We start from the raw sequence: 27,479 nt of genomic DNA, 5'->3' as shown, positions 1-27,479 counted from the left end.
GTTTGCTTAAAACAGAAATTTATTCTATCGCAGTTCTGGAGACTACGACTCTGAAGTGGAGGTGTCAGAAGGGCCATGCTCCTACTGAAGGCTCCAGGAAGGGATCCTTTCTTGGCTCCTTCTGGTTTCTGGTGGTTTCCAACAGTCCTTGGAGTTTCTTGGCTTCTAGACACATTACTCTAATTTCTGCCTCTGTTAATACATAGTATTCCTGTGTGTGTCTATGTGTCTAAATCTTTCACGCCTTACAAGTACATCAGTCATTGGATTTAGGGCCCCCTAATCCAAATTAATCCTCAACTTGATTACATTTGCAGAAACTTTTTTTAAAATGTTTATTTATTTTTGAGACACACAGACACACGCACGTGCGGCGTGAGTTGGGGAGGGACAGAAGAGAGGGAGACAGAATCCGAAGCAGGCTGCAGGCTCTGAGCTGTCAGCACAGAGCTCTACATGGGGCTGGAACCCATGAACTGCGAGATCATGACCTGAGCCAAAGTTGCATGCATAACCAACTGAGCTACTCAGGTGCCTCATTAAAGACCCTCTTTCTAAAGAAGGTCACATTCAGGGGCGCCTGGGTGGCGTAGTCGGTTAAGCGTCCGACTTCAGCCAGGTCACGATCTCGCGGTCCGTGAGTTCGAGCCCCGCGTCGGGCTCTGGGCTGATGGCTCAGAGCCTGGAGCCTGTTTCCAATTCTGTGTCTCCCTCTCTCTCTGCCCCTCCCCCGTTCATGCTCTGTCTCTCTCTGTCCCAAAAATAAATTAAAAAAAAAAAAACAAACGTTGAAAAAAAAAAAAAAAATTAAAAAAAAAAAAAAAAAAAAGAAGGTCACATTCAGAGGAACCAAGGGTTAGGACTTCCCCATGTCATTTGGGGTATATTCAATCCACAATGGGACTTGAAACTCAAGAACCTAGTAGATTAGAATAAACACATCATCCTTTGCTCTTTGAACTTGGTATCTAAATGCTTTCAGTATCCAAACTGAGAAATTAAACAGATTCAAATAATGAGACATATTTGTCATTAATAAGCATATGAAAGTTTTTGCTGTGAGATGTGGTAAGCGATTGGAATGCGAGTATGTGGGCATGGCATATTTGCAAGGCAATTTGAAAATATTGGTGTGATTCTGGTTACTTATCCTAAGAGAGGAATTCAAGGATGTTGATTATTAGCTGTTTATTATAGCACATAACTTAAAACTATCCAAATGTTGAAGAAAATGGAATTAGTTATATGATGGTAGAGCCAAAGAACGTTTAGTGGCACGACAAGAAGCTTATGATTTAGTCTGTTGTATTTTTTTAAGCAAAAGCCTATGTAGATATTTAAATACTGAATACATTTCTACTTTAGATTAATTTATGTGTCTGCAAAAAGTTCTGGCAAGATATAGGCCAACCAGGCTAATTACAGTGATGATCGTTTTAGCTAGTAGAATTATATGTGAGTTTTAAAAAATCTGTTAGCTTTTTTCAGATTTTTCTGCAATAAACATGTTTGCAATAGGAATGGAAAAATAAGCAGTTCCTATAAATTGATAAAAGTTCTAAACTCCAGGGGCGCCTGGGTGGCTCAGTCGGTTAAGCGGCCAACTTCAGCTCAGGTCATGATCTTGCGGTCCGTGAGTTCGAGCCCCGTGTTGGGCTCTGTACTGACAGCTCGGAGCCTGGAGCCTACTTGGGATTCTGTGTCTCCCTTTCTCTGACCCTCCCCTGTTCATGCTCTGTCTCTCCCTGTCTCAAAAATAAATAAAACGTTAAAAAAAAAAAAAAGTTCTAAACTCCATAGTACAATCAGAAGAAAAGAGCATATTTAGTAAAGTACTAATTATATGGGACATGATTGTAAATATATTATGAGTGGAGGGAAAGAATGTCCATGTGATCCTAATCAAAAGAAGGCTCGACAAGGCAGGGTGCACTTTAGGTGAGACTTCAAGCATTTGTAGACGTGAACATAAGAGCTAGATTTATCTAAGCATGAAAAAACAACCTGGCAAAGAATAAATGAAATCTTATCTTTAGAACATTATGTTTTGTTCAAATTTTCTTTTTCAGTCACTTGTCTACAACTGGTCTTTACGTGTTTAAATTATTTGTACTAATATATGTGTGTATATATAACATTGCCTGACAACTTTTTTTAACAGACTGACGTTCAAGGGCAGTTGATCGGGAAAGGCCAACCAAACCCTTTGAAAAATATTCTAAATGAAAATGATATGATATTCATTGTAGAGAAATTGGTAAGTAGTGTTTAGGCTTTGTGCTTGTTTAATTCTTTTTTTTATTTTATTTTTAATAAATTTATTTAATAAATTAATTTTATTTTTAATAAGATTAAAAATTCGAGTGGGGCTCAAACTTACAACCCTGAGATCAAGAGTCACATGCTCCATCAACTGAGCCAGCCAGGAGCCCCTGTGCTAGTTGATAACTAACAGCCAAATTCAGTTTATTGGGAATAATCTCAGATGTGCCCATTTTTTTATCAGCATATTAGTGAAAGCAGATTCTAATTCTTTTAGGAATAGAATTTCTAAATTTCTCCTTTAGAAATACAATGAGAATTGCATAGGTAATTTAAAATTTTGTAGTAGCCTGATTTTTAAACAGTGAAATAGGGCCACCTAAGGGGCTCAGTTGCTTAAGTGTCTGACTTTGGCTCACGTCATGATCCCACAGTTTGTGGTTGGAGCCCCGCATCAGTGTGCTGCTAGCACAGAGACGACCTCAGAGCCTCTGTCCCCCTCTCGCTCTGCTCCTTCCCTGCTGGGTCTATCTCAAAATAAATAAACTAAAAAAAAGTGAAATTATCATATATTGTAAAATTGACCTTTTTTCTCTTTTGTCCACTTCTGTAAGTTTTAGCACATGTACAGATAGATTCTGGTAATTACCACCACAATCGGGGCACAAAATAGTTCCATCACCCTAAACAACTCTCACACTAACCCTTTAAAATCCTACTTTTTTCTAACCTCTACCCCCTGGCAACTGCTGATCTCTTTTCCCTTGGTGTAGTTTTGTCTTCTGTCACGAATGGAATCATACAGTTTGTAACATTTTGAGTTTGGCTTCTTTCACTCTGTATGCCTTTGAGATTAATCCAAGTTGTAAGTATATCAGTGGTTCATTTCTTGTAATTGCTGAGTATATTCCGTGGCTGTCCCCCTGTTTATTTACCGAGTCACCTTTGAAGGACGTTTGGGCTGTTTTCAGTCCTCAGTGATCATGGATAGAGCTGCTATAATCATTTTTGTACAGCTTTTTGTGTGAGCATAAGTTTTTTCTTGATGCTAAATACTGAAGTGTGGAATTGTCTGAAATTAAGTTTAATAATGCTTTTTATTTACTCCTGTATATTTAATAATATTTCAATGCCTAGTTAAGATAAAAATCTTTGAGATATTTTGAGTTTTTTTTTTAATGTTTATTTATTTTTGAGAGAGTCGGAGCATGAGCAGGGGAGGGGCAGAGAGAGAGAGAGAGAGACAGAGCACAAACAGGGGAGGGGTAGAGAGAGACGGAGACACAGAATCTGAAGCAGGCTTCATGCTCTGAGCTGTCAGCACAGAGCCCGACTTGGGGCTCGAACCCATGAACTGTGAGATTATGACCTGAGCTGAAGTTGGACGCTTAACCGACTGAGCCACCCAGGCTTCCTGAGTTGTTTGTTTGTTTGTTTGTTTTTTCCATACTGCATCTTCAAAACCTGGTGTGTATTTTACACTTATATCTTCATTTGGTCTGGCCGTGTTGCCATTACTCAATAGCCACATGTGGCTAGTGGCTGTCGTACTGAACAGCACAGTGTATGTAGGTATTACTCACGAAGTTCTACTTTAATTTTTGTTTATTAAATGTAACAGAGAAAACTTCTTATCTTTCGCATCACTTTATAATTCCAACCTTAAACCTTTGTGTTTTAGTTACGGTAATTATTTTGGCAGAGCAGTTATAGTAATTTTTATTAAGTGGTGATAATGTTGTCATGCTACACAGTTGCTTTGGGGCCAGAACCCATTCCTTTGACTACATGGTTTTCTGAAGCGGATTGGAACAGACTCTAATGGGGGAAGGTGGAAGTACTTTTTTTTTTTCTTTTTAAAAATTTTTTTTTAAGTTTAGTTTTTGAGAAAGAGTACGCACAAGCGGGGCAGGGGCAGAGAGAGAGGGAGAGAGGGAATCCCAAGCAGGCTCCACATTGTCAGTGCAGAGCCTGACGTGGGGCTCAAACCCACAAACCGTGAGATCATGACTTGAGCCGAAACCATGAGTCAGACACTTAACTGACTGAGCCACCCAGCTGCCCCAAAAAGTGGATGTACTTTCAGAAGGAACACCTCTGCTCTAGGACCCTCATGTTGTCTGGATGGGCATTATGGCAAATGAACAGGGAGCTTTTTATTTTAATGCATACAAAAACTCCTTTTGAAGAGGGGGGTAACTTATTTGTCTGTTATATTAATAAAATGGTGTCATTACTGCTTATCTATGGTAGACAGATGTTTGGAAAATAATTATAGGTGGATTAAATGGTTGAGTTTAGACTTTTGCTCTGGGGAGAAGGGAAAATGTATATAGAGCAAAAGTGGAATAAACAAAGACGGTCAGATGAAGGTGAGTTACCTAGGAAAAGATAAGGATGAGCCAAGGGGGATGTGGAGATCTGGGTTAGGAGACTAGTGGGGATGCAGCTTGCAGTTGGGAGAAGGTTCCTGGAATTCATTGGGACCCTGGCATTTTTGGATGAGGAACAATTAAAAAGACTATTGTCTCTGCAAAGATCGGTAGTGCTTAAGGCACAAATTTTAAGTAGATGAGTATTAGAAAAAAAAATAATATTTTGGGTACCACCAGTTCTAGGAACTATTTAGAGAGCTGGGCCTGGAAGGGAAAGAGGTCTGCAGTCTGGCAAAAGAAGTTCAAAGTCGAGGAAATACTCAGATCTGATACCTGTTAAGTGGGCAGAGGATTTACTGCCCAAAGAGCTTCAGGGATAAGAACCTGAGTTTTGAAGTCAGACTGCCTAGATTCAAAGGTTGCCTTTGCCACTCACTGGCTGTTATTTTAGGTGAGTTATTTAGCCATTTGCTACCTCAGTTTTCCCATCTAAAAACAGGGTTGTTAATAAGTATCTATTTCAGGGTTTTTATGAAAAGTAAAAGAAAACTGAGAACAGTAGTTGGTATATTGTAATGCTCAGGAAATGTTAACTCTTGTGCTTATTGTTTTTATTGGCAAGGCTGAGCTGTTTACTTAAATGTGTAGATATTAGAAACATAGATTTATTTCAGAACCCTGTAACACAAATGAGAGCTGCTAATCCTAAGAGGAGCAGATTTGAGGAGTAAGGGCTGTGGACCTTTGAGTTTGGGGAGTGTGAAATTGAGTCTCCCATGGGTTTCCCCATGGGGTGCTTTGTCTTTCATTCATCTTTTTATATGTGTCCGAGCACTTCCTTTTCTAATGGCATCAGATGCTTCTGCTGTCAGTAGCAACTTACATCATTATCTTTTTATAGAGCAGTTGAAATGCTTGTAATGGCAAAATTTATTGCTACCAGACTGCTTTGTAGCTATGCTTCTTGGCATAACCCAATCATTTGTGCTTAAGGGTTTAGAAACCAGTACGTTGTGTTCTAGCATAGTAAAGAACTGACTGGTGAGTGTTCTTTTACCTGGCTAAATAATTAAAAAAATATTTCTAAAGCCTTTAGAGAAGGAAGAAACAAGTCATGTTGAAGAACTACAGTCTGAAGAAACTGCTATTTCTGATTTCTCTACTGGGGAGAATGTTGGACCACTTGCTTTACCAGTTGGGAGAGCAAGGTAAGTTTTTCTTAGTGTCAGCTGGGAGGAGGGCTGGAGGCTGGGATTTAAAGTGTTCTTACAAACATTGCAGAAAAAAAAAGTCTATATCTAATCCAGATCCCTCCTCCTCCCTCTCCCTCTCCCTCTCCCTCTCCCTCTCCCTCTCCCTCTCCCTCTCCCTCTCCCTCTCCCTCCCCTCTCCCTCTCCCTCTCCCTCTCCCTCTCCCTCTCCCTCTCCCTCTCCCTCTCCCTCTCCCTCTCCCTCTCCCTCTCCCTCTCCCTCTCCCTCTCCCTCTCCCTCTCCCTCTCCCTCTCCCTCTCCCTCTCCCTCTCCCTCTCCCTCTCCCTCTCCCTCTCCCTCTCCCTCTCCCTCTCCCTCTCCCTCTCCCTCTCCCTCTCCCTCTCCCTCTCCCTCTCCCTCTCCCTCTCCCTCTCCCTCTCCCTCTCCCTCTCCCTCTCCCTCTCCCTCTCCCTCTCCCTCTCCCTCTCCCTCTCCCTCTCCCTCTCCCTCTCCCTCTCCCTCTCCCTCTCCCTCTCCCTCTCCCTCTCCCTCTCCCTCTCCCTCTCCCTCTCCCTCTCCCTCTCCCTCTCCCTCTCCCTCTCCCTCTCCCTCTCCCTCTCCCTCTCCCTCTCCCTCTCCCTCTCCCTCTCCCTCTCCCTCTCCCTCTCCCTCTCCCTCTCCCTCTCCCTCTCCCTCTCCCTCTCCCTCTCCCTCTCCCTCTCCCTCTCCCTCTCCCTCTCCCTCTCCCTCTCCCTCTCCCTCTCCCTCTCCCTCTCCCTCTCCCTCTCCCTCTCCCTCTCCCTCTCCCTCTCCCTCTCCCTCTCCCTCTCCCTCTCCCTCTCCCTCTCCCTCTCCCTCTCCCTCTCCCTCTCCCTCTCCCTCTCCCTCTCCCTCTCCCTCTCCCTCTCCCTCTCCCTCTCCCTCTCCCTCTCCCTCTCCCTCTCCCTCTCCCTCTCCCTCTCCCTCTCCCTCTCCCTCTCCCTCTCCCTCTCCCTCTCCCTCTCCCTCTCCCTCTCCCTCTCCCTCTCCCTCTCCCTCTCCCTCTCCCTCTCCCTCTCCCTCTCCCTCTCCCTCTCCCTCTCCCTCTCCCTCTCCCTCTCCCTCTCCCTCTCCCTCTCCCTCTCCCTCTCCCTCTCCCTCTCCCTCTCCCTCTCCCTCTCCCTCTCCCTCTCCCTCTCCCTCTCCCTCTCCCTCTCCCTCTCCCTCTCCCTCTCCCTCTCCCTCTCCCTCTCCCTCTCCCTCTCCCTCTCCCTCTCCCTCTCCCTCTCCCTCTCCCTCTCCCTCTCCCTCTCCCTCTCCCTCTCGACGTGTGTACCCAACTCTGCATGGATAGCTTTAGTTGAGTATCTCATAGGTATCCCAAGCGTGACCAAGAAGACTGTGTTGTCATCCACTTCTTCACTCCCATATACCGTTTATTGTTGTTGTTTCTCAATTTCTTTGTATTTGGTACCCCTACAGTCTTTTTTCCTTGCTGCTGCCAGAGTGATTTTTTTTTTTAATTCTTTTTGATGTTTATTTTTTTTTGAGAGAGGCAGAGTGTGAGCGGGGCGGGGGGGGGGGGGGGTGGGCAGAGAAAGAGAGGGAGACACAGAATTTGAAACAGGCTCCAGGCTCTGAGCTGTCAGACATGGGTCCTGAACCCACGGACCGTGAGATTGTGACCTGAGCCGAAGCTGGACGCTTAATCGACTGAGCCACCCAGGCGCCCCCAGAGTGATCTCTATAAATCCCTGAAGGCCTGATCATGTTGTTTCCTAGCTTAAAAATCCTTCAGTGGTTCTCCTTGCCTCATGATGAGATCCAGATTTCTTATGAATAGAAGCCTTCATTGTCTAGTCCGGTGGCCCTCTTCCCGGCTGCCATATTCAGTGGGCATTTGGAAATATGCAGGGGCACTTTTTGGTTGTTACAGTGACTAAGGCGAGCAATTGGCCTGGGCAATGTTCAGTAAACGTCCTGCAGTGCATGGGGTTCTCCTGCATAAGGAGGAATCCTCCCACCCAGATGCCAGTAGTACCCCTGCTACCCCTGTCTGCCTTGCCAGCCTCACTTTCTGCCTCCCCACTGTGCAGCTCTCCCTGGCTGGCCTCTCTCACCTCCAGAACCAAAGTGTTTGCCAGGAAGGAGTTCTGGAGGATAGAGTCATGTAAATAATAACATTAGACAGTAAGGACTATAACAATATTCACAAAGTGACTCTTTTTCATGGTGGTTTTTTGTTTTGCTATGTTAAAGCTTTTAACATTTTTATGTGGTTAAATCGATCAGTCCTTTATGGCTTCTGGATTTTAAGTCATATTTGGCCTTTTTTCTCTTCTCCCCCCTACAACTTAAACATTATTTATTTGTATTGTTTTTGTTTATCCGGTGTTTGTTTGGATTTATCCATATGCTTATCATTGCTTTGCTTTGCATTACAGACCTTCCTTTTGGAATTACTGTATTTGCTTTTTGAAGTACAGTCCCTTAGAAATTCCATTGTTGAACATCTGTTGGTAATAAATTAAGCTTTCATCTCTTTGAAAATTTTAAGCCATGTTTTTTGGTACCTTTTAATTTTGATACACTTTCAAATTTAGAGAAATGTTGAAAGAGTAGCGCAGGAGCTTCTCTATACCCTTAACTCCGATTCACCAGTTATTTACACTTTGCTGCATCCGCTTTGTCTTTCTCTCTCTTATCCACCTCCTATTCTTCCCCCACTCTGCCACCTTTACAAGGTACTCATATCACCCACACACATTTTTAAAAACGTTTATTTTGAGAGAGAGAGAGCGTGTGCCTGCATCAGCGGGGGAGGAGCAGAGAGAAGGGGAGAGAGAATCCCGCACTGTCAGCACAGAGCCAGACTTGGACTCGATCTCACGAAACTGTGAGCTCATGACCTGAGCCAGAATCAAAAGTCAGACGCTTGACTGACTGAGCCACCCAGGCACCCCTATCTATAGTGAAGTATTTAGAGGTAAAGGAACACTGTCTCCAACATACTGTCGATATTTCATTAAAAAATGTGTGTGGGGGCGCCTGGGTGGCTCAGTCAGTTAAGTGTCTGTCTCTTGATTTTGGCTCAGATCGTGATCTCATGAGTTGGTGAGATTGAGTCCCGAGTCAGGTTCTATGGGATTCTCTCTCCCTCTCTCTGCCCCTCCCCTGCTTGTGCATGTGTTTCTTCTTTCTCTTTCTCTCTCTCTCAAAATAAACTTTTAAATAAATAAATACTTCACTAGGTATTTGCTAACAACAATTATATTCTCTTATGTAACCACAGAACAATGATCAAAATCTGGAAGTTTAACACTGTTAGGGTGCTGTTACCTAATTCACAGTCTATTCAATTTTCCTTAAGTGTTCAGTGACCAATGATCTCAAGCATCTTTTCATGTGCTGATTGACTCCTAAAGCCCCAGCTTTATTGAGGTGTAATTAACATAGCCTACCTATTTCGTCTATTTCTTTTGTTTAATCTCACAGCCTGCTTTCACTCCTACTGAACCTCTACCCTTACCAAATTGGATTCCCCATTGGTAGAAGTTATGATCCTGTCACATTCTTGTCACTTCCTGCTGTGTGCATCTTGATCTGCCTGGTGTGCCCTTCTCCCACTTTTTCACTGGGTGAATTATGTATTTTGCCACTTAATTTCCGGGTTTTTGTTTCTGGGATACTGGGGTATTGGAATTTATAATCAGAAACATATCTGGTCTTTGTCCACGGTTCCTGGCAAGGAGTCCCTAAAGCCCTTGTAATTTCTTAAGTGGGGAGAAAGAGAGGTGTCTTCTGTGATGTTAATGAGATGGCTTTTGGAAAGTCCCTAAGTAACTGGTTTGGGGGTTGCTAGGGGAACCAACCCAGTGATTTTGAGGGTTAGAACATTTAGCCCCACCCCTACCTTCAGGGAAGGGAGAAAGGCTGGAGGTTGAGTTCAGTCACCAGTGGCTGGTGATTGATTAGTTCATGTCTGTATGATGAAGGCTCCATAAAAACCCAAAAGGAGAGTGTGTGGTGAGCCTCTGGGTTGGTGAACAGGTAGAGATTTGGGGAGAGTGGCTCACTGAGAGAGGGCATGGGCTCTCCACACCTTTCCGCATACCTTGCCCTGTGCCTCTCCCATCTGTCTGCTCCTGAGCTCTATCCTTTTATAATAAACCAGTGATCTAGCAAGTAAAATGTTTTTCTGAGTTCTGTGAGCTGCTCTAGCAAATTAATCGAGCCCAAAGAGGAGGTTGTTAGAACGTCTGGTTCACAGCTGGCCCTTCAGAAGCACAGGTGTCAACCTGGACTTGCATTTGGCATCTAAAAGTAGGGGGTGGAGCCAGTCTTGTAGAACTGAGCCTTAATCTGTGGGATCTGATGCTGTCTCTGGGTAGATAGTGTCAGAATTGAGTTGAATTGTAGGATACCTGGCTGGTGTTAGAATTACTTGGTATGAGGAAAACTCCCACATAATACAGTTGTTGCAGAATCCTGGTGATCAGAAGTAGGATCAGTGTCACAATTGTAGATACCCTTCGTAGTATCTTTGAAAAAGAAAAGTTGACTGGTTGGCAGTCACTATTTATAATTTATTCTTTGTACTCTTGTTTTCAAGGCAGTTAATTGGACTTTACACTATGGCTCACAATCCTAATATGACCCACTTGAAGACTAATCATCCAGTTACTGCCCTTCCTGCCCTGTGGGTGAGGTGTGACAGTTCAGATCCTGAAGGGACCTGTTGGCTGGGAGCTGAGCTTGTCACCACAAATGACAACATTACAGGAATTGTCTTATATACGGTCAGTTGTAAAGGTGAGAGCTCACTCTTCTTACTTTTGTGGAGGTGTGAGTATTTATTTGTGTCCTTATTGTGCTGTGATTTGTACTGAAAACTGAAATTGTTAAGAGGGGAAGTGCACACGATGGAACTTGTCAACCACCATGGACCTACTCTGGTGTGTAACTTGGGGCATACAGGAGATACTCCAGAAACAGATCTCCAAAACTCTGAACAGAAGTTTATGGTTTTGTTTACTAGTTTTATTTGGGTTTCATTTGATTTATATGTGTGTATTTTTGGGAATTTTCATTGGAAGATAAAAAATTGAATGTAATGACAATATAATTCCGATCTCATAGTAGATGTTTAATTATACTTTTGGTAGAAGCATTGTTACTGAACCCTAAAATCAGATTTGTGTGTTCACTCTGCAGTAAACCTAATCCCTGAGTCACTGGGTTTGAGGCTGAGAAAGTTTTATTCTCAGAAGGGCAGCCCATTGAGAGGGCTGGGGAGTAATCCCCAAACTGCCTTCCTGACTGAGATTAGAGCAAGTTTTTTATAATCATAGGAGTTGAGATCGCATACTTACTGAGGAAAAGGATGGGGGAAGCTTGTGACTATGCTTGGGGAAAGATGGAGCGTGCACATTGAGCAAACGTATGTAATGTCTATCCCACGTTCCCTTTGGAGTGGAGATTAACCCCAGAACAAGGCATGATTCAGTCACTGATGCCAGGAGGTTATCTTAGGACAAGGAGAAGAAGCTATGGGTATGCTTCAAGAGCCTGTACAAATTGGATAATGGCGTCTGGGGCTCGTTACCTTGGGTAAGGGGTGCAGAGCCTTGCTTTTTCATTGGCTGGAGCCGTTTCCGTTGACCCCGAGTCCAGGTTTCTAAAGAGACATCTAGTAGATTTATTAGTGGGATCTGAAAAGACACAATAGCTGATTAGAGAGAAACAGGTCTCTGAAAAACAAGCTTTAAATTTTCTGCTGTTTCAACTTCATTTACTGTATGGGGCATGGTTTCAGTATTGGCCTTTACTCCACTTTTCTTCCCCCTCCCTTTTTTTAAATATTTATTTATTTATTTAGAGAGAGAAGATCGTGCGCACAAGTGGGGGACAGGTGGGCAGAGAGAGAGGGAGAGAGAATCCCAAGCAGGCTTCCTGCTGTCAGCATAGAGCCCAACTTGACTCGGGGCTCCATTTCACGAACTGGACCATGAGATCATGACCTGAGCCAAAATCGAGTTGGATGCTTAACCGACAGAGCCACGCAGGCACCCCCCCCCCCCGCCCCCCCCATCGCCGGCAACTTTCCTCCTTCTGTCAACATTTCATCTGAGGATTTATTTAATTTTAACAATTACTAGTGTTAGGTTGTGGTGCCCTTAGAATTTGAGGGATCCTAGTTTTTTTTAGCTCTAACCATAGAATTTTGAATTGTACCTTTAAAATGATGTTTCCTTTTATGTCTTATAGCTGATAAAAATTATTCTGTAAATCTTGAAGACCTAAAAAGTTCACATAAGAAAAGACATCACTTGTCTACTGTAAGTATTTCTCTTCTGCTCACGTTATTTTCTTCAAACTGTTATGGATGTGCCTCCCTTGTTTAATGCTTTTTTCACTCCTAATAGGACTAGATGTGTTTTTTTTTATAGTATCAAAATGTTTGTGTTTATTTTCATATTGGCTAGTGACTAAAAGTAGATGCCTTCTTGCTTTTTAGCCAGTCTCTGTGATGAAAAAGAATGGTTTTATTTTTCCATTTGGGATAAAATTGTAGTGCTTTTTCTTTTGCTGGGAAAAGAACCAAGGTAGTTTTGATAATGGGCCTCTGGCCATGTGAAAGCGTGGCTAACAGTGGGTTGGGTTGGCTGGATATGCTTTTTTCAGGTAACAGCCAGGGGCTTTGCCCAGTATGAGCTGTTTAAGTCCACGGCCTTGGACGACACACTTGCCGCATCACAGACTACGATCACTTTGGATATTTCCTGGAGTCCCGTGGATGAGATTCTTCAAACCCCTCCGCTTTCCTCAACCGCAACCCTGGTAGGAGCAAACTTTATTTTATGTTGAGTTTATTCAGTGTGGATTTACTCTTTGCTTGCTTGTTGCTGGTGCTGCATGCTGCCAGTGCCAGCCCTAGCCCTCGCCGGACATCTCTGAGGCCCAGCTCACCCCTGAGGTCTCACCAGGGCAGTGGGTGGAGGTTTTGCCGGGCGATCTGATCTGTCAGTTGCCCACAGTGCTGCAGTTATGTAACTTAAGAATTTTCTAGTGATTAATAAAGTCTCTTGAGTTGGGACCCAAGTGAAATGATCAAAATGACTTATCTCTCCTGTTCTTAAAAGATTGCAGATACTGGCAATACAGTAACTTGCATTAAATTTTGTATTTTCATAAAAGTGTTTGCTAGTATCATTATTGTTTAGTTTGTGTTCAAAATTTGTTCCAGTTGTTATGTATCCATTAGATACGCTTAGCAATTTGGGCTGTTAGGCCTTTTCGCTTTGTATTTATATTTCCAGGCATCTGACTTAAGAAGTGAATCGGAATTGCTGGCAAAAAATTTATGTACAAAGATAGTTTCATATCGTGATAATAACCGTGTTTCTAAAATATTAAAAACAAACCTGAATGTTCAATAGGGAAATGATTAAAGTAGATTTCCCTAATGAAATATTGTATATTCTTTAAAAATCATGATGTAAAATGTCTTTAATAATAACAGGAAATTCTTATTAAGCAGAAAAAAGGAAGATGTACAAAACAGTGTATACAGTAGGATCTCGACTATGTTTTAAAAAACTGTGTACACGGAAGCCTGGACGGGGTTAATTGTTATTCCCCCAGGGTGGCGGGATTATGGATAATTACGTTCTTAATGCTTTTCTCTTCTGGCTAAGACAGCACACTGTTGGTTTAGTTAGGAATCTACTGAACATATTTATTAGGGGGCCGTTACTTTTGGTACGTGGAAATGAATGCTAAGTTTGTCATTGGGTCTTAAGATGTATTTGTTTACATTTCTCCCATGTGTCTTTTGGAAATTCAGTGGGAAAGGGCAGGAGAGCAGATGTTCCACATAGGTAGGATGGCGGAGTCGAGAGTGGGTGGTGGCATGAGTTTAGGTTACTGTATCGGGATGGACAGGATCTATGGTGTCTCTGGGTATGATACTCTAAGTGCAGTATTACCCTACTTACGTTCATTAGTGCTTTAGGAAATACATGTTTTAATGTGTGGGGAATTTGAAACGCAAGTAACTGTGACCCTTATGCAGAAAAGATGGGATTTCCAGTGAAAACTGACTTTGGGAACTTTTTAGAATATTAAAGTGGAATCGGGAGAGCCCAGAGGTCCTTTGAATCATCTCCAGAGAGAAGTGAAATTTCTCCTTGTGAGTATCCTACTGGAATTCGTAACTTGCATTAAATTTTACATTTTCATAAAAGTATTTGCTAGTATCATTATTATTTAGTTTGTGTTCAAAATTTCTTGCAGTTGTTATGTATTCATTAGATATGCTCGGCAATTTAGGCTGTCTGATTTTACTGTGTGGTAGTTGTCCTTTATCGGTATCCTTTGTTAGTTTATAGCTGCTCTTCTTCAACCTTTTTACGAGAGTATTTGGTTTCTATTCTTACAATGGATTCCCCTCTTTTAGGTGGATCAGCTGCCAATTTATGCCAAATGCGTGTATAATCTGCTTGTTAATAACTGGGATTTTGATTCATGCTAAAGATTAACGAGCATGTGTTTCAAGAACTTGATGTTTTGTTGAGTTTTACTCCATTCTACAAATTGAATCTCAAGAAGGTGTCCTGCCTACTTCTTTTCTTTTTAAGCTTTATTGAGATATAAGTTATATCCCATAAAATCCACTTGTTTTAAGTATACAATTCAGTGGTTTTTAGTATACTTACAGAGTTGTACAACCGTGGCCATATATAATTTTAGAGCATTTTTATTACCCTAAAAAGAAACCCTTTGCTGATTAGCAGTCACCTCCCACCCTCACCAGCCCCTAGCAGCCAGTAATCAACTCCTTTGTAGTACTCTGTTCTTTTCATTGCCAAATAGCATTCTATTATATAGATATACCACATTTTGTTAATCCATTCATCAGCTGATAGGCATTTCGATTGTTGTTACTTTTTGACTATTACGAATACTGCCATGAGCAGTCTAGAGCAAGTTTTATGGGACATATGTTTTCATATCTTCTGAATGGAGTTGCCGGGTCATTGTGGTAACTATGTTTAAGCTTTGGAGGAGCTGTCAAACCACAACCGTTTTCCAAAGTGGCTGTACAGTGTTACATTCCTACCGGCAGCGTCCGTTCCAGTTTTTCCGTATCCTTGCCAATGCTTCGTGTGGTCTTATCATTATCAGAGCCATCCTAGTGGGGATGAAATGGTATCTCATTATGGTTTTGATTTGCATTTCCCTGATGGCTACTGGCTTTGAAGAATCTTTTCCTGTTCTTTTTGGCTCTTTTTTAGTTTAACCTCACACCCTACTTTTCCCACTGACCACCCCCCCCCCCACCCCCCAACCCTGGCCCGTTTACAGTACCTTGGTCCTGTCACTCTGTCACTTTGAGGTGAGCGTGTCTTGACCTGTGTAGTGTGCCCTTCTCCCACCCGTGTGCCGGGTGAGCTGTCTGTGACATCGTCACCAGGATGATCGCACTGCTCCCTCAGAATGGCGTGTGTTGCCTCTGCTTTGTGCTGCCAGAGCACTTCACACACACCGCTTGTCGGGTGTTTATCAACCCCGGTAGTCTGTTTACTTCTCTGTCTCCCCTCCTACACTTGAGTGCCAGGTACTCTGTGTCCTCGACATCTGGCGTGGTACCAAGCATTTCTAATACCTTTACCTCTGATTATTATTTCCCTTTTTGTACAAAACTTGGTACCTTTCTTTCTGGAAAGAATCCTTTCTCAGCATCCTTCCTGTGACCTTCCATCATATTTCTCTCCACATGTCTCTGCCCTCCTCTCCCCACACACTGGCAGAGAGCTCGTCCATTCACTGGTTTGATAATACCTTTATGAGGGAACTCCAGACTCTCTTTTTGTTTTTCAATTATTTTTTTTAACGTTTATTTATTTTTGAGAGGCAAAGAGAGCACAAGCGGGGAAGGAGCAGAGGGAGAGGGAGCCCGAGAATTCGAATCAGGCTGTCAGTACAGAGCCCGACGCAGGGCTCGAACCCATAAGCCGTGAGATCATGACCTGAGCTGAAGTCGGACGCTTAACTGACTGAGCCACCCAGATGCCCCCAGACTCTCTTCTTTAAGCTGATACTGGTCTGCTGCTGTTGCTCTCAAACTCAGTATTTCCAAAAGGAAACTTGAGATCTTCTCCAGACTAGATCTCCCTCAGAGAACCCCCCATTTCTGGCTGTGGTTCTACCATTCCTTCAATTTTCCAGGCTAGAAACCTTATATTTTAGTTTAGTGAGAGCTATTTTTACTGCTACCGCTTAACTACCACAATTAGAAGCTGCCACTGTGTGCCATCCAGGTGGTGCTAGATGGTTCAGTTACTTTGCTTGAGACATCAGTAGTTGGTTTGTGAAAGACCTGATTCAAAGACATGTCTGTCTGTCTGTCTGACTTGCAAGTCCATGTTTTGTTATAACCTCCCTTATAACTTCGCAGGATCTTAGATGTGCACATGACCGCAGTCTCTCCAAGTTCAATGCCTTGTATTTTTGTAAATAGATAGGATTTTTTCTTTTATTTTTTCCTCATCTCCTTCCCTCTCTCCCTCCCTCCCTCTCTAATAAACTGTTCTTTTTTCGCCTTTAAGCTTTTTGTCACTGCCCATCTTAGTTAAGGCCCTTATCACCTCCTTCCTGGACCAGTCTAAAGGTCATTCATTGTTTCTCAACAGGGACACTGGTGGTGTTTTAGGCAGAATCATTCTTCGTGGTTTGGGAACACAAGGATGCTAACAACCTTGGCCCCTACCAGACTAAATGCTCAAAGTGCCCCGGTACCTCCAGTCACTGTGACACCAAAAATTATCTGCAAATTTTTCCAAAGATCCCCTGGGGGTGGAAAATGATATCACTTCGGTTGAGAAACCTTGTACTTCCTTTTTTCTTTAGAATCCATCTTGGGTATTTCTGACATGAATTCTTAACTACTTGGTCATGTCATTTTCCTACCAAACAATCAACAATGGCTGTTGTCTTTCATATGAAATAAATCTTTTTATGTTTTTGTTTCCTTTTTTTAAAGATTTTATTTTTAAGTAATCTCTGTAACCAATGTGGGGCTTGAACTCAAGACCCTGAGATCAAGGGTCACATGTTCTTCTGGCTGAGCCAGACAGGTGCCCCCAAAAATCTTTCCAGGTTTTAAGATCTGTATTTCTGTATAGCCCCTGTTCCTTCTGATCTCATTTCCCACCGTTCCCTGCATGTTTTCTCCACCACAACCGGACTCCACCCCACCCTCTTCATCTTCTTCCGTGCTCCTTCCCTTCTCTACAGCTCACAGTTCCCACATTTGAGTTCAGCTGATGTTTCATATTGTTCCCGTGGTGATTCCAGCCTATGTTGACCCCCTTTCCTTTGGTTTAGATAATGTATGTATAGGCATATACATTTATATTATTTTTATATAAACTTCCATTCAGTTTCACATTTGTTGTTCCCTGATTATTGCACCAGGATTATCGGTCCTTTTTTTTTTTTTTTTTTTTTTTAATGTTTATTTTTGAGACAGAGAGAGAGCAAGCGAGGGAGGGGCAGAGAGAGAGGGAGACCCAGAATCCGAGGCAGGCTCCAGCCCCTGAGCTGTCAGCACAGAGCCTGACGCAGGGCTCAAACTCACGAACCGTGAAATCACGACCTGAACCTAAGTCGGACACTTAACCGACTGAGCCACCCAGGTGCCCTGTTGGTCCTTCTTAATCAAAGTTAAAAGCATCTTCAGGGTAGGCTCATTACTCTGGAATCCTCAGCACCTATGCACGTGGCATCATCGTTAGAACACCGTGTTTGGTATCGGATTACTGGGTGTATGTCCTTGCACTGTCAGTAATGTGTGACCTTGAGCAAGTTACTTCACCTCTGGTCTCAGGAAAAGGGATGATGGTAATATCTGCCTGATGGGATTTTTGTGAGGATTACGTACCATACTACATATAAAACACTTAGAACTATTCCTGGCTTGTGGTTAGTCATTCAAAAAATTTTATGATGACCAATATTATGAAATATATTCCCACTGATTAAATTATGTTTTTTGCTAAAAAATTTTGGGTTTCTTTTTTTTTTTTTAATCTCCCATAGGTCTTGGCTGATGGTTTGAGGACGGGTGTAAGCGAATGGCCTGAGCCTCTGGAAGTAAAGTCTGCTGTTGATCTTGTGCAGGAATTTCTGAATGGTCTTTGTTTTCCTAACTCATGCTCTCTTTATACTGTTTATTTTTCTTAGTTGCGAATTTATACTTTCTAAATTCAAAAATAAGTTGTCTTTTTAGGCGTGGTATTCCTTTTGGTTGGGATATATATGAAGCTGTGAGGTCTGTCATGGTCAGAGGGACAGATTTGTTCTGAATTACTAGTAGTAGAGGTCTAAGTAATTTTAAGAAGTAATATTGAATTGAAATTTTATATATCGCAGCTGTATTCGAGATTGTAGGAAAAGAGGGATGGAAGAGAAACCTTTGAGCACCTACCATATGCCCAGCAATGTGTGTCAGGGGCTTTCACTGTGTCTCAGAACATCCCCACACCCCTACCAGTTGGGTATCTATCATAACCTCCATTAGAGAGTTAAGTAATTTGCTAAAATCCCTGGTTGTATTTCTGCTGTCCTCATTTACCATTTGAAAGTAGGATTAGGATGGAAATAATTTGGAAAGCAGAAAGATAAAATCTAGAGTTAATAAGCTTTTGCTACTTTTCTAGACTTAAATAAGCTGGATGGATTTGGTGATTCTACAAAAAAAGACACAGAGGTAAGCAATCCTTATCAGTTAGCAACATACACTGAAACAGCTTTTACGATTTGGTTGTACTGTTACCCTTCATGTCCTACCATTTCAAATGGATCTGGTACAGCAAAGGCAGTGTTTTGAGGGTAGTTTTTTTCTTGGTCTTTAAAGTCAGCACTGGTGATTGTTTTCCTTAAGAACTAATAAAAGCTTTTGATGAGAACTAATAAGTACATATTATTAGTTGATCAACTGCAGAGAAGCAGAAATGACTCTATGTTAATATGCTATAAGATGGTAATGCCTTTCTTGGTATCATTAAGTTAAATAGGTTGTCATTTGATGAACAGGAAAATGGAGACAAATTCATTTAATTAAGTATTTTTGCATAGAAGGAAAGTTGAATGCTTGCTTTAGGCATCACACTTTTAAAACAATTTAAGGGTCCAGTTTTTCACGGTCAGTTGATTTGTATCTCCTCATTAGTGAATGAAGTTCTAGAAAATTCACTCACATCTGTGGATCCACATTTTCTCAGAGCATGATTTAAAAGGTCGCTGTCCTTAAACTATTTTTCTTTTTGTTTCTTTTTTTTTTTTTTTTTTTTTTTAAGTGTATTTATTTATTTTGAGTTGGGGGATAGAGAGAATTTCAAGCAGGCTCCATGCTGTCAGCACAGGTCCCGACTCGGGCTTTGATCCCACAAACCATGAGATCATGACCTGAGCTGACATCAAGACTTGGACGCTTAACCAACTGAACCACCCAGGCGCCCCTCTTTTCTTTTTTAATAAACTGAGTCTTCTCTAATGCTTCTTTCTCAGACAGTGAAGCATGACAGTGCTGCAGTTGACCGTACCATCGAGTGTCTTTTCACAGTGCGGGGCGATCTCGATTTTGCTGAGCAGCTGTGGTTCAAAATGAGCAGTAGTACGTGTCTACCATGATTGTAAAATAAAACGTTTCCTGTTATTTGTTAGGCTTACTTTTTAAGTCTTTGAAAATCATACAATGTGTACTATTAGTCTTGTGTGGAAGTCTGGTTCCTATTTTATCAGATTCATTTCTAATAATGTATTGGCACATTCTACTCAAGAATTGTACTAAGACAAGGTAATTTATAGAGTCCATTTTTCTCCTGCCTTGAGCATAAGACGTAGGTGGTTTTAATGTTATGTTTATATGAACCAAAACATACACCTTAGTGGAATTATAATTATTAGAAAAAGGAAAAGATGTTCCTTAATGTTTCACTGTGTTATTTTGTGACACTGAGTTTACTTTAGAAATGTGTTAAATCTTCCTGTTATTCTTTATTTTCTTTCCCTTTCCCCCATCCATAAAGTACAGATACTTGTCCTCTACTTACTTGCGTATCCTTAAGATTAATGATATATTTGATCTGCAGAAATACCATGAAAGTAATGTTGGACTGACTTGTTTTCCAAGGTGTGATTTCTTATCAAGACTTGGTGAAATGTTTCACGCTGATCATCCAGAGTCTACAACGTGGTGATATACAACCATGGGTAGGTTTAGTAGTGTGCGTTAGAACCCTTTTTCAGCAGCTGAGCATGAAGGTTAAGGCATAGGCTTGGGAACAGACTGCCTGAGTTTAATTCCAGCCCTGCTGCTTTCTTAGCTGTGTAAACTTGGGCAGGTGTCTTTAGGTCTCTGTGCCCCAGTTTCCTCATCTGTAAAGTAGGAGGAGGAAGAGTATCTACCTCGTGGTGTTGTTTTAGGGTTAAATATTCTCCAAATGTATCATGCACGCCCTTTAAATCATTAATTTTTTTCTTCGGATCCACCCTGAGCTCTACACAGGAATATGTATCAAGATTTTATGTATTAGAATAGTTATCACAACCTCATTTCTGGTAGCAAAAAATTATAAATGACATAAACTTCTCATTAATGGACCATAAGTAAAGAATGATACAGCCACATCTTTGCTAAAAATGGTGCTGACAGATGATCGGTGGAGAAACGCTTACAATCTGCAGACAAAAGAAAGGATTATACACTATTGCATTAAAAAAGTAAATTTTGAAGGGAAAAACCTGGATACAAATAAATCAAAATGTTAACAGCAGTCACCTCTGGTGCTAGGGTTACAAATGAGGTTTTCCAACTGCATTATACATTTCTATACTTTATGGATTTTCCACAATGAACTCGTGCTTTTACAATCAAGAGAAAGCTAAGTAAAAAACTAGAAACATTCCTCATTTTGTAGGAATTCTTTGAAATAGTGTATCTGCCAGTTCACGACTCTAAAACTTAGAAACTTCCATGGGTGGGAACAAAGATCAACTGCAAAGCAAAGGCATGTGAGCTCTGCCCCTAACTGGGCAGTGGTGGCTGTAGGTGTTTTAACCATGGCCATAGAGTTTCTCTCATCCGAGTCTCTGTGTGAGGCGTTTGCAAGTATATCCCTGCCCTGTGCAGTGAGTGCAAACAACACGAAAATCGTTTTTATTAAACAAAGGGAAATGCAAAAGGTGATGATGAAGATTAGAGATAATAGATATTAGTGACAAAATGGCCAATATTTCAGGTATCTCTAAAACAAAGTGCTTAACATTTGGAACATCTGTTAGGTCTGTAAGTTCACACATCTTAATTTGCAAATGATCTAGTTAGGATGTCAGAATCTGTAGCCAGGGAGTTCCTCCTGACCAGTGAATAGACCACCGAGGGAGGGAGTTTTCCCACCGCAGCAGGTTTTCCGTGCAGATGAAGACGTTCAGTTTAGGAAAGACACCCAGGAGCACTTAATCAGCTAGGAGAAAAGAATTGCTGGTTGCAGAGCTTCAGAGAACCAACTCTGTCTTCTCTTTGGTGGAACCGTATCTGGGGGTGATAAGTTGAAACTCTTCATAGTTGCTTTGGACTCAAGCGAATCGTATAGGAATGACCCTTCAGGAGCTGACACGTTTGAAAATCAGGGTTTTTTATTCACACTATTTATAGTATCAGGAGACTAAAAATACAAGCTTATACATTCTTAGCTCGTAGCTCATGCAGTTTGTTTTTCTTTTGTTTATTGATATGTTTATATTTTTATTTATGGTTTTATAAATTTGTTTTGATTTCTAGCTCCATAGTGGGAGTAACAGTTTACTAAGTAAGCTTATTCATCAGTCTTATCACGGAACCATGGATACAATTTCTCTCAGTGGGACTGTTCCAGTTAAGATGCTTTTGGAAATTGGTCTGGACAAACTAAAAAAAGATTATATCAGTTTTTTCATAGGTGAGTCCCTTTCCCTGCTCAAAAAATGAAAAAGCGTGTCACAATCATCAGCCATAAGTATTCTCAGATTTTATCTTTCTACTTGGCCCTAGTCATTTATAGCCCTGGCTTCACCCCTGGTTCTCTGTGAGAACAGCACTTCTCTTCGCTGGGACTTACTTTCCTCCTTGATAAAGAGATTAAATTTAACTCTAGTTTTGGTTTGTGTTTTTAGTTCAAACATTTTGAGATTCTGTGACTTTAGTGTATTAAATAAAAAGAAACCTTTCTGTGAGATGCTGTTTTAATACCCAACACTTGGTTGTTTTTATTAGAGGCAAGCTGTGATCACTTTTAGAATAGTATTAATATATATTCATGGTGTAATGTGCCAGAAAATTTGGCTATTTCTGGGGAACTATTTGGCTGGAGCATCTCTTTTATATAGGAGCTCTGCAAAATTTTACTAAGGTTCCTTAACAAGTAATAGGCGATACCTAAAGCTTATTTGTATTATCTGTGTGTTTTCTTACTAGGTCAGGAACTTGCATCTTTGAATCATTTGGTGAGTTTGTCCTTTTATTCTTTTTTTTTTTAATGTTTATTTTTGAGAGAGAGAGAGAGACCGAGCGCAAGTGGGGAAGAGGCATAGAGAGAGAGGGAGACACAGAATCTAAAACAGGCTCCAGGCTCTGAGCTGTCAGCACAGAGCCTGATGAGGGGCTCAAACTCGGGAATGGCAAGATCATGACCTGAGCCAAAGTCTTAGGTTGAAGCTGAGTAAGGTGGAGGTAACTCAACCAACTGATCCACCCAGGTGCCCCTGTTTTGTTTTGTTGTTTTTTTTTTTTTTAAATGCTTATTTAGTTTTGAGAGAGAGAGAGTGTGTGCAAGCAGGGGAGGGGCATACAGAGGGGGACAGGGATCCGAAGCCAGCTCTGTGCTGACAGCAGCGAACCTGATGTGAGTCTCCAACCCACGAACCACTATATCATGACCTGAGCCGAAGTTGGACACTCGACCGACTGACTGTTGAATGCCCCTGTTCTTTTATTGTAAAGTTGGCTTTTCTTTTAATTCAGTCATCCTACCTGCAGATACTAAATACCTGTTCTGTGCCAGCCCTTGTCCTAGGACCTAGGAAACATAGATAGACAGACAAATATATAACAGAGAAAAGGTATTCTTTATTTTCATGCATTCCCCACCCCCCCACCCCCCACCCCAGTCATTTCATATGCCTGTTTTTTTCTTTTAATATGGTTTGACTCCAGGCTTTTGACACAATAGTCCTTAAATTTGGAGAACCTCCTAGAAGGCTAGTTGAATTGCTAATTCCTGGGCCCCAGTGACTCTGTAGGCCTAAGGCACAGGAAGATGTCTTTTAAAACAAGTCATCTCCTACTTCAAATAATTCAAATGCTTTTCCCTTAGTGTTAGTTTCCTGTTACAACATAACAAATTATAGTAGTTCCCATCTCTGGGGGGTATATTCCAAGACCCCCAGTAGACGCTTGAAAGTATGGTAGTACTGAATCCTGTGTATACTATGTCTTTCCCTATACACACTTACCTATCATAAAGTTATGCACAGAGATTATAAGTTAGGCACAGAGATTAACAGCAGTAACTAAAAATAGAACAATTATAATAAACTATAATAAAAGTTATGTGGATGTGGTCTCTGTCTTAAAATCTTACTGTATTGTACTCACCCTTGTGATATTACAAGATGATAAAATGCCAGTGAGATCAAGTGAGGTGAAAGATGTAAGTGTTGTGACCTAGCGTTTGGCTACTGTTGACCTTCCAAGAGGTCTGAAACCATGGAAGGTGAAACCTTGGATAAAGGGGGGACCACCGTACTACAAACTTAAAAGCCTAAATGAACACAGACTTACTGCCTCACAGTTTCCTGGGTTTGGGAATTGGGCACATTTTAGCTGGGTAGTCTGCTAAGAGTTTCACAAGGCTGAAATCAAGGTGTCTGCCATCTGCTTGACTAGGGAAAGATCTACTTCTAAGTTCCCCCATTTGTTGTTGGCAGAATTCATTTCCTTGTGGCCTTATGACCAAAGTTCCCATTTCCTTGCTAGTTTTTTGGTCCAGGGCCGGTCTCAGATCTTAGGGATTGTTTTTGGGTCCTTGCCATGTGGCCTTCTCCACAGCGCGGGCAGTTTGTTTTTTCAGAGTCAGGAGGAGAGCATCTCTAATGCTTCACCTTATTTTAAAAGGCTCACCTGATTAGGTAGGTCATAGTGACAGTCTCCCTTTTGATCAGTTCAAAGTCAGTCACTTAGTAACCTAATCATGGAAGCACCATCTGTCAAGTTCTGGCCTATGAAGGAGAAGGGATTATTACAAGATGTGTATTTCAGGTGGTGGGAATCTTGGGGGCCATCATAGAATTCTGCCTACCGTTATTTACCATGGATTATTTCCTTTGGATGTTTTGTCAGAAATAGGATGAGGTCTGAGTATTTTATGATGCTTGACATACATTGCCAAATTTCTTTTTTCAAAGGGTGGTACCTATTTACCAGTTTCAGATGTGACTGGAAGCTTATCAATACACTTGATTAATTTCTTGGTACTTGTTACCTGTTTTTAGAGGTGGACACTCCCATCAACCTGGCAAGGGTATTGAAGTTAAGAATTATCTTGTGGATTTGCCAGTCATTCCATCTGGAGAGCTTGGTGGGTAGTATTAGTTACCCACTTGGGCCTCCTTGGTGAGGCAGTTCTCGAATTTGTGTTAACCAGATAATGTAACAGTTTGCTGAGCATGTTCTCAGCGACAATTTTGCTTATAGTTTAGTTTGAGCAGTAGTATTGAAAGGTGGTAAATTCTGTCTGGCTGCCTCCATTTTTTACCCCCCTATTAATTAAGCATAGTTTAGGCTTAGCAAGCATAGCCATATTCTTCCTAAAGATTGCTTTTCTTCTTCTTCTTTTTTTTTTTTTTTAATGTTTATTTATTTTTAAGACAGAGAGTGTGAGCAGGGGAGGGGCAGAGAGGGAGGGAGACAGAATCCCAAGCAGGCTCCGTACTGTCACTGCAGGGCTAGAACCCAGGAGTGTGAGACAATGACCTGAGCCGAAACCAAGAGTTGGACACTTAACTGACTGAGCCACCCAAGTGCCCCAAGATTGCTCGTGCTCTTTAACTCCTTATTTTGCTGTTTTCTGTTCCAGGAATATTTCATAACTCCATCAGTAGATATACAAGAACAGGTGTGTCGTGTTCAAAAACTCCACCATATTCTAGAAATATTAGTCAGTTGCATGCTTTTCATTAAACCCCAACATGAGCTCCTCTTTGCTTTAACACAGTAAGTGTTGCTCTTGTTCCTTCCACATAAAAATGTAGTCTCTTATGAAATAGGCGGGGCCAAAATGTGTGCAGTTTTTATTATCAGTTTGGGTAGAATCTGTACACCCTGTCTTCACAGTAGCAGAATGGTTCTGAGCCCCTGTCAGAGGAAGGAAAGGCTTTGGATACAGAAGGACTCAGGTTTGATACTTGGCTCTAGCATTTTGGGACTTTCTGAGGAAGTTTCCTTTCGCTGCATCTTATTTTCTTATCTGTAAACAGGAACTAATAACTTGAAGTGTTTGTCGTCAGGATGAAATGATGTAATGTGTCTAAAGTACCTGACACCTAATGGGTGCTTCATGAATATTTCCTTCTTCTTTTCTTTATAGCCTTATACATTTGGGCCAAAGTAATCATTGCTAGACCTCCAGTGGTAATTGAACAAAACCAAATATTATTATCCGACTTCTGCCAATAGCACTGCTGTAATTTTAGAGATTCTGCCGATCAGTTTGGCTAGAAACAGTTTGGAATGAGCCTCCTACATGGGTTGCCGGTGTCTTATGTGTATTTGAAGCCTCACGGTCGAAATGAGTGAGCCATCCAGTGGAAGGACTGGGTTTCTTTTTCCCTGTGGAAGGAAATGTACCATTGCCTTTCCCGAATTTAGAATTTGCCTCAGTTGTAAAGGGAAATATTTGAAATTATTATTGTTTACAGAATGTAACATTTATTTTCATTAAAGATGAATAGTGTAAATGAGTTAACTCTTTAATTCCCCAGAATCTGAAAACCATGGAGGCTGTATCTTTGTCTCTCTTTTGATTCTTACTGGTTTTCTTTTTCTGATATCACTTCCCCCCCCACTTAGTTAGGCCTTTACTTTGGCTTAACTTAATAGACCTTCTATTAATTTTTACAAATTGAAAAAAAAATTGAGATATCCTTTCAAAATAAAAAACAACCTAACTTTTTTGTTGGGGGGGGGGAGGAGGCATTGTTTTTTTGTTTACTGTTGTGGCCCTGAAATTATTCTTCTGCTGTTGTTTTGGTTAGTGGTACTGGGTGAAATGTTTCTCTTATGAGCTTTAGATTACCAGAAAGCCTTTATCTCCAAGGGACATTTTTTTTCCCAGAAGAAGTTCTTTTTTTGTTGTTTTCTGTTTGTTTTAGATCCTGCATAAAATACTACAAACAAAATCCTCTTGATGAGCAACACATTTTTCAGCTGCCAGTCAGACCAACTGCTGTAAAAAGCTTATATCAAAGGTCAGCAACTTAATAATTAAATTATACTTTAAGTCTGGCCATAATTCCTGGGCAACTCCTCTGTCCTTTCCCTGGGGGTCTCGTGACCAAGAGCTGTGCTCCACCTCTGAAACCTTAATCATCTCTGTCCTGCTCTTTGACTACCATCTGGTAGAGTTCACCCTCTCTCCTCTCCCAGACCTTTTGTCTTCTCTTTTTCTACCACTGGGCCTCTAGTCTTTCATTTTTCTCTCCACTTGTAATTCCTTCACAGTATAGGGCAGAAAGTGTAGGCAGAAGGGAAATGACAGATTGGGAAGAAAGTGATCGGGGTAATGACGACAAGTCGAGGATATGCCTGTGAGGAATGAGAGGGTTTGGGATTGGGGAGGTATGGGACTATGAGGCTAAGGTGACAGATTGGCCATCCACATGGACTCAGGCTGTGTCAAATGATAGGTTCCTCGGCTCTTCCCTCAACAGGTAATGTGCTTGAAATTTCTCTCATACCGAAGCCACTCTGTTTTTACCCTCCCTCTATTTTGTTCCCTCGTAGCCAAACCCTGTCATTCCTTGAAACTGCTCCGGCCGAGATCACTGGTGGCCTTCTAATTACCAAATCCAGTGGACAACTTGCCAGTAAAAGAGTGTGCTTTAACCCCTGGTGTAATCAGCTGGCCCCCCAATTCTTTCTCCTGATGAGTAGGCACTTAGAAGGCTCTTTGGCATTTAACACTATTCCTTTCTTGGATCTCTGTCCCTTTTCTTCATTTCTGTGACACAGCGTTCTGTGTTAATGTTAATTCCACCTCTCTGGTCCTCCTCCAAGGCCGAGAGGAGTTCTCTCTTCAGGGTCTTCCTCTGCCTGCTTCTTGTGTGGCTTTTCACCAGAACTCCACCTTCTGCCTTCTTTTCTTCTTGCTTTCCGTCTTCCCTGGGTGATTGGACTCACACTCAAAGCCTCAATTCCTCTGGGCTAATGAGAATTCATAACTCCCATCGCTAGCTTCTCCTGAGCTTCAGATTCATGTTTCTAAATTAGGTGTAAATCCCCAACTTCAGTGTCCTGTAGGTAGTTCAGACTCAAACCCCGAAATTTAGAGTTGCGACCTGTTCATCTCTTCT

General features: G+C 41.6%; 1 protein-coding gene across 4 annotated transcripts in view; it reads left to right on the top strand.

The window, feature by feature from the left end:
• The window catches only part of ZWILCH (zwilch kinetochore protein), a 38,842-nt gene that overhangs the window by 4,746 nt on the left and 6,617 nt on the right, over positions 1 to 27,479 (top strand). For 2 of the 4 annotated variants that reach the window (XM_060618201.3, XM_060618203.3), the window contains exons 3-16: positions 2,162 to 2,257; positions 5,727 to 5,845; positions 10,420 to 10,619; positions 12,075 to 12,145; positions 12,492 to 12,647; positions 13,927 to 13,998; positions 17,910 to 18,003; positions 18,530 to 18,579; positions 19,380 to 19,485; positions 20,005 to 20,084; positions 21,655 to 21,811; positions 22,327 to 22,355; positions 24,986 to 25,122; positions 26,280 to 26,375. In XM_060618201.3, coding sequence (XP_060474184.1) covers positions 2,162 to 2,257; positions 5,727 to 5,845; positions 10,420 to 10,619; positions 12,075 to 12,145; positions 12,492 to 12,647; positions 13,927 to 13,998; positions 17,910 to 18,003; positions 18,530 to 18,579; positions 19,380 to 19,485; positions 20,005 to 20,084; positions 21,655 to 21,811; positions 22,327 to 22,355; positions 24,986 to 25,122; positions 26,280 to 26,375 — 1,463 coding nt within the window. Of the gene's footprint in view, positions 1 to 2,161; positions 2,258 to 4,890; positions 5,089 to 5,726; positions 5,846 to 10,419; positions 10,620 to 12,074; positions 12,146 to 12,491; positions 12,648 to 13,926; positions 13,999 to 17,909; positions 18,004 to 18,529; positions 18,580 to 19,379; positions 19,486 to 20,004; positions 20,085 to 21,654; positions 21,812 to 22,326; positions 22,356 to 24,985; positions 25,123 to 26,279; positions 26,376 to 27,479 lie in introns of those variants that run through there. The other 2 variants (XM_060618205.3, XM_060618204.2) reach the window with 2 other exon arrangements.

The sequence above is a fragment of the Panthera onca genome, chromosome B3 (assembly GCF_046562875.1).
Source record: "Panthera onca isolate mPanOnc1 chromosome B3, mPanOnc1 haplotype 2, whole genome shotgun sequence".
NCBI classification, from domain to species: Eukaryota; Metazoa; Chordata; class Mammalia; order Carnivora; family Felidae; genus Panthera; species Panthera onca.
The sequence above is the reverse complement of the archived record's forward strand: the minus strand, read 5'-3'. Positions and strand labels throughout refer to the sequence as shown.